General features: G+C 24.7%; 1 protein-coding gene across 1 annotated transcript; it reads right to left on the bottom strand.

Moving 5' to 3' along the window:
* On the bottom strand, positions 1–3,111 carry LOC135930651 (uncharacterized). Its single transcript, XM_065467467.1, has 14 exons — positions 3,093–3,111; positions 2,980–3,046; positions 2,842–2,890; positions 2,410–2,475; positions 2,030–2,354; positions 1,301–1,985; positions 1,120–1,258; positions 892–1,034; positions 773–853; positions 592–662; positions 507–545; positions 372–464; positions 154–324; positions 1–110 (listed from the first exon to the last, which is right to left on the bottom strand). The coding sequence occupies exons 4-6, from the start codon at positions 2,467–2,469 to the stop codon at positions 1,681–1,683; spliced, it is 690 nt and encodes a 229-aa protein (XP_065323539.1). The 5' UTR covers positions 2,470–2,475; positions 2,842–2,890; positions 2,980–3,046; positions 3,093–3,111; the 3' UTR covers positions 1–110; positions 154–324; positions 372–464; positions 507–545; positions 592–662; positions 773–853; positions 892–1,034; positions 1,120–1,258; positions 1,301–1,680.
* Positions 3,112–6,931: the final 3,820 nt, after the last annotated feature.

Consider the following 6,931-nt stretch of genomic DNA (forward strand, 5'->3'; position numbering starts at 1 on the left):
TGAGCTTGTAGATATATTCCCAACTTTCACAAAAGAAAAATTTGAAGTTGGGACATTTGTGGTGTTATTTAATGGTAATGTCAGTTTGGGCATATTATTTGGTAAAATTCCTTAAAGAAATAAATATTAAATATTATTAAAGTGGTCTATTACTAAAAGGATTTAATGGCCTAATATTATTTCCATGTGGTAGTACTAAAATAAAATAATTAGGTATATATAATAAAAGTTATTTAGAAGAACTGTGGAGTACATTGTTCGTTTTTGCAGAAGTATCCTCTGGTAATATCTTTTTTTGTAATTGATTTGTATTTAATAGAGGCCCTACAAGAAAAACATCAGATAATAATATAATTAAGTAATTTCATTACTAAAAGAATCTTTTTGTCTATCATAATTACACAAATGGATAACTATATTCTTATCTGATGAGCCAGCAGTGTGCTTTTTAGGATTAGCACATCCTAAAAATAATATATATATAAAGTTTAACAATATATAATAACCTATAAATGTTTGCATTGATGAATGTAAACTGGTAGAATCTTGAAAATATATTATGCAATTAGTATAAAATTTATAAAAAAATACTGTGTTTTCAGAAAGAGTTTGTAAGGGTTTACTATTTGTGAAAATTTTTATTGATGAGGGAAAACTAGTATCTAAAAAAAATATATTGTAAAGACATAAAAAAATTTTTTGCTTTTCATATAAACAATATTTGCTATTAGCCAAAAAAAAGTGATATAGATGTAACTATAAAATATGTAACCTTTCATATCTATCAAATGCTTAAAGTTGTGATTATTTTCTTTGTCCATTATATTGAAGTGTTTTTCTTTCATCACTTTCACTTTTCACAAATAATATAAATGAATTTAAAGATCAAACCTTTTCTCATATTTTTAGCATCTTTGCGTCTTTTCAAATATCCAGGACTTATTTTTCTGGCATTTCAATATTTTTTATATTATTGAAATTGATTTCTACTTCACTAACTTGTTTCAGTGGATTTTCTGGTTTTTGTTCAACATCTTTTATATATATTTTTTAAAGTTTACAGAATATATTATAATTCATTAAAAAAAATTATTAATAAATTCTAAAAAAAATGATTACCCATGTCATTAAATTTAAATCCTGATGTTGGAAAATATATTGATAGCATGTTCAAATTGTTCAATAATTTTAGGAGTAGGCTATCTTTATAAACATATTTTAAGTATGTATATATTTTGTTAAATGCATTTTGATTCATCTGAGATGATAATGATGATATATTTTGCATAATATCCTTTACTTTTCTGAATTTTTCATCAGATGATAGAATTTTTTTTTCATTGATAGTATGATTAATTCTAGTGCCATCGATATCATTTTGATTAATATTATTAGTAAGTATTTTATTTTTATCAGTCACTCTATAAGCATGTCTATCAGCAAAGTCCTTATCTGCAATTATTACTTTAATTTTATTATTATTATCATTGTACGATTTAAATAAATCACACATATTTTTAACAATTAAATAATTCTCAGATTTGACTATCCAGATAGCAGCAAATCTCGTTTGTTCTTCGCCATCAATAACAAAGAGAGTAAATACTGGCATTTGATAATAATTTAATTTATAAGTTGCATCAACCAGGAGAATCTCTGAAAATGCACTAAAGTAATCCTTCATATTTGGGGTTTGGTAATATACCCATGAAGGGCATTGTTTTCAGAAACTATTTTTATAATATTATTAGGGTTTAAATTTTTTAATAAGTTAAAAACATCCAGGAGCTCAGAGTCCCCTGGTTGATATAATATTTTCTTTTTTATATTATATAAATCTCGATTTGTTGTGTAAACTCCTTTTTGTTGGAGGTCATATTTAATTTTAGGAATTGAGGCATCATATTCTAAACACTTAACAATTAATGATCTTGATTCATCATTTATTTTACGTTGCTTAGGTAAACGCATGAATAAATTATAATCTAAATTAATAAATAAAAATTGTATATTTCTTAAATATATATACCCAAATCATGATTATGCCCACTATTCATTTTGGAAACCTCTAGCCTATGTAGATCCCCTATTATTATGTGCTTTACTGAAAAGCTGTTTGGGAAATTTAGTTGTAAAGTTTGGGTAAGTCGTTTTCCTTTCCCACGACTTTTAATGTGTCTTCCTCCATGTATACAAACATAACGTATATATTTGTATTGTATTGTTTGAATAATGTTTTCATCAAAATTACCAAGCTTGGTACATGTTGCTATATGGTAATTTGTAAACACTAGATTTTCATATTTATCTATAGCTTCTTGCAAATCATTAAATGATTCAAATTGTGCCCCAACCTATGAAATAGAATATAGAATAGATAACCTTATTAAAAAAAATATGCATTGTTACTTCTATTTTTTTTGACTTGTATTCTTCATCTAAATCAAAATTGCTTTGATATTCATCCATAAGAATCTAATATAGGGTAAAAAATATTAATGAGTTGGGTATAAACTAATAATCATTATTATTTGGATTTTTTTGTGCTAATATTTATATCATAATCTTGAATTAATAGAGAGATGGTAAATAAGGGGTAATATATTTAATTTAACCATTCCAAATATCACAAATAGTTTTTATTTGTATGTTCAACTACATACATTTTTGATTAGGGCTTGTATTTAAAGAGAACTAGGGTGGGCCTAACAACTTAAGTAAAAAATTTGAATAGGGTGGGTAGCACAAAGGCAAACATTTAACCTGTCCAGTGTGCCTGTATAAGCATAACTATAAATTTAACAATTATTCTTTTATAATATAAATTGAGTATAAAAATACTTGGCTATCAAGGTACTGTAAAATGAACAGGTACTGTAAAAGGAATAACCTATTTCATTAAATTTTAAATATAAAATTATTATTGTAACTAAGTATATAACAATATACTTTTATAATATAAATTGAGTATAAAAATACTTGGCTATCAAGGTACTGTAAAATGAACAGGTACTGTAAAAGGAATAGGTTCTGTAAAAGGAATAACCTATTTCATTAAATTTTAAATATTGTGTGTATATAAATACGATTACTTTTATAATATAAATTGAATGTCCATATTGAATGTTTAAATAATTGTTTAGTTTTTCAAATAAAATAATTATAAAACGAACATTTATAAACGAGAGCTTTCGTAATTTTACTTATTTATTTACCAAAAAATAAATATATGACGTATTTTGGCGTGCTTGTTAATTTATGAAAAACATGAAAAAAATAGTGCACGCTTAGATTTTTTTTACGGTAAAATATGTATTTATAACATGTAAAATTAAAATTTCACTATTTTTTTCATGTTTTTCATAAATTAACAAGCACGCCAAAATACGTCATATATTTATTTTTATGTAAATAAATAAATAAAATTACGAAAGCTCTCGTTTATAAATGTTCGTTTTATAATTATTTTATTTGAATAACAGAAATAATCAAAATGGATACTCATAAATTTTAAAAGTATATTGTACTTATATAGTTACAATATCATTGATCATACTAGATTCTTATGGATGCGCATCAAAGCAATTTTGATCTTTTTGATTTAGACAATATAACTTCTACAAGTCAAATAAATTTAGAGGTAACAATAAGAATATATTTACTATTGATTTGAAATGTAATTATTTAAAGTTTTAACCTAAAATTTTTATCTATATATATATTCTATAATCTATTTAATAGGTTGGGGCTCAATTTGAATCATTTAATGATTTGCAGGAAGCTATAAATTGATATGAGAATATAGTATATACAAATTACCATATAGCGACATGTACTAAACTTACCAATTTTGATCAAAAAATTATTCATACAATGATTTATAAATACATACGTTATGTCTGCATTCATGGTGGAAGAAAATTTAAAAGTCGTGGAAAAGGAAAACGACTTACCCAAACATTGCAAAAATATTGTTAAAATAGTTTCTCAGTTAAGCACATAATAAAAGAAAAAAGACATATCCTTGAGGTTACAAAAATGAATTCTGGTCATAATCATGATTTGGGTATTATCAAATGTAATACCATTTTATTATTAATTTAGATTCTAATTTATTCAAACGCTTACCGAAGCAGCGTAAAATTACTGAAGAATCAAGAGCTGTCATTATTAAATGTTTAGAATATGATGCCTCAATTCCTAAAATAAAATATGACCTCCAACAAAAAGGAGTTTACACAACAAATCGAGATTTGTACAATATAAAAAAGAAAATATTATATCTACCAGGGGACTCTGAGCTCCTGGATGTTTACAACTTATTAAAAAATTTAAACCCTAATAATATTAGGGAATGACTAAAATACGCGTCCCCGAAAACTACGCGTCCCCGGTCAAAACGACTTATTTTTATTATTATTAATAGGAAATCTTATTAAGCTTATAATATGAGTTAGAAAATGTTTTTTTTAATTTAAAAAAAATATGGTAACTAAATAAAATTTATTTTTTTAAAAAATAAACTACGCGTCCCAAGGCGTCCCCGGTCAAAATACAGTTTTTTAAAAAAAATAAAAACAGATTCATATTTAACTCATTAAAAGAATACAGAATATGTAAATATTATGTTTTAAAGTATTTTATAACTTAGTGATTTTTTCAAAAAACACTTTTTTTTTCAAAAACACTACGCGTCCCCGGTCAAAAAACAGTTTTTCTTAAAAATAAAAGCAGATTCATGTTTAGCTTTTCAAGGAGATTCAGAAAATGGTATTAATAAAAAAAATTAAAAAAAAAATTTTTTTTTGGCTAAACTACACGCCCCCGGTCAAAATACAGTTTTTTTTAAAAAATAAAAACAGATTCATATTTAGCTCATTAAAAGAATACAGAATATGTAAATATTATATATTAAAGTATTTAATAACTTAGTGATTTTTTGAAAAAACACTTTTTTTCGAAAACACTACGCGTCCCCGGTCAAAAAACTGTTTTTTTTTAAATATAAAAGCAGATTCATGTTTAGCTTTTCAAGGAGATTCAGAAAATGGTATTAATAAAATAAATTTAAAAAAAAATTTTTTTCGAAAAAAATTTTTTTTGGCTAAACTACACGTCCCTACGCTACCCCGGTCAAAATACAGTTTTTTTTAAAAAATCAAAACAGATTCATATTTAGCTCATTAAAAGAATACAGAATATGTAAATATTATATTTTAAAGTATTTAATAACTTAGTGATTTTTGGAAAAAACACTTTTTTTTTCGAAAACACTACGCGTCACCGGTCAAAAAATAGTTTTTTTTAAAAATAAAAGCAGATTCATGTTTAGCTTTTCAAGGAGATTCAGAAAATGGTATTAATAAAAAAAATTTTTTTGGCTAAACTACGCGTCCCCGTTCAAAATACAGTTTTTTTAAAAAAATGAAAACAGATTCATATTTAGCTCATTAAAAGAATACAGAATATGTAAATATTATATTTTAAACTATTTTATAACTTAGTAATTTTTTTAAAAAACACTTTTTTTTCAAAAACACTACACGTCCCTGGTCAAAAAACCGTTTTTTTTTAAAAATAAAAGCAGATTCATGTTTAGCTTTTCAAGGAGATTCAGAAAATGGTATTAATAAATAAATTTTTTTTGGCTAAACTACTCGTCCCCGTTCAAAATACAGTTTTTTTAAAAAAATCAAAACAGATTCATATTTAGCTCATTAAAAGAATACAGAATATGTAAATATTATATTTTTAACTATTTTATAACTTAGTGATTTTTTTAAAAAACACTTTTTTTTTTCAAAAACACTACGCGTCCCCGGTCAAAAAACCGTTTTTTTTTTAAAATAAAAGCAGATTCATGTTTAGCTTTTCAAGGAGATTCAGAAAAAGGTATTAATAAAAAAAATTTTTTTTGGCTAAACTACGCGTCCCTACGCGTCCCCGGTCAAAATACAGTTTTTTTTAAAAAATAAAAACAGATTCATATTTAGCTCATTAAAAGAATACAGAATATGTAAATATTATATATTAAAGTATTTAATAGCTTAGTGATTTTTTGAAAAAACACTTTTTCGAAAACACTACGCGACCCCGGTCAAAAAACCGTTTTTTTTTAAAATAAAAGCAGATTCATTTTTAGCTTTTCAAGGAGATTCAGAAAATGGTATTAAAAAAAAAATTTTCGAAAATTTTTTTTTTGGCTAAACTACGCGTCCCTACGCGTCCCCGGTCAAAATACAGTTTTTTTAAAAAAATCAAAACAGATTAATATTTAGCTCATTAAACGAATACAGAATATGTAAATATTATATATTAAAGTATTTAATAACTTAGTGATTTTTGGAAAAAACACTTTTTTTTTCGAAAACACTACGCGTTCCCGGTCAAAAAACCGTTTTTTTTAAAAAATAAAAGCAGATTCATGTTTAGCTTTTCAAGGAGATTCAGAAAATGGTATTAATAAAAAAGAAAAAATAAAAGCAGATTCATGTTTAGCTTTTCAAGGAGATTCAGAAAATGGTATTAATAAAAAATTAAAAAAAAAAAATTAAAAAAAATTTTTTTTTTGGCTAAACTACGAGTCCCTACGCGTCCCCGGTCAAAATACAGTTTTTTTTAAAAAATAATAACAGATTCATATTTAGCTCATTAAAAGAATACAGAATATGTAAATATTATATTTTTAACTATTTTATAACTTAGTGATTTTTTTAAAAAACACTTTTTTTTTTCAAAAACACTACGCGTCCCCGGTCAAAAAACCGTTTTTTTTTTAAAATAAAAGCAGATTCATGTTTAGCTTTTCAAGGAGATTCAGAAAAAGGTATTAATAAAAAAAATTTTTTTTGGCTAAACTACGCGTCCCTACGCGTCCCCGGTCAAAATACAGTTTTTTTTAAAAAATAAAAACAGATTCATATTTAGCTCA

This window comes from Gordionus sp. m RMFG-2023, unplaced genomic scaffold (genome assembly GCF_954871325.1).
Source record: "Gordionus sp. m RMFG-2023 unplaced genomic scaffold, tfGorSpeb1-WG-v2 contig_187, whole genome shotgun sequence".
In the NCBI taxonomy this organism is placed as follows: domain Eukaryota; kingdom Metazoa; phylum Nematomorpha; class Gordioida; order Chordodea; family Parachordodidae; genus Gordionus; species Gordionus sp. m RMFG-2023.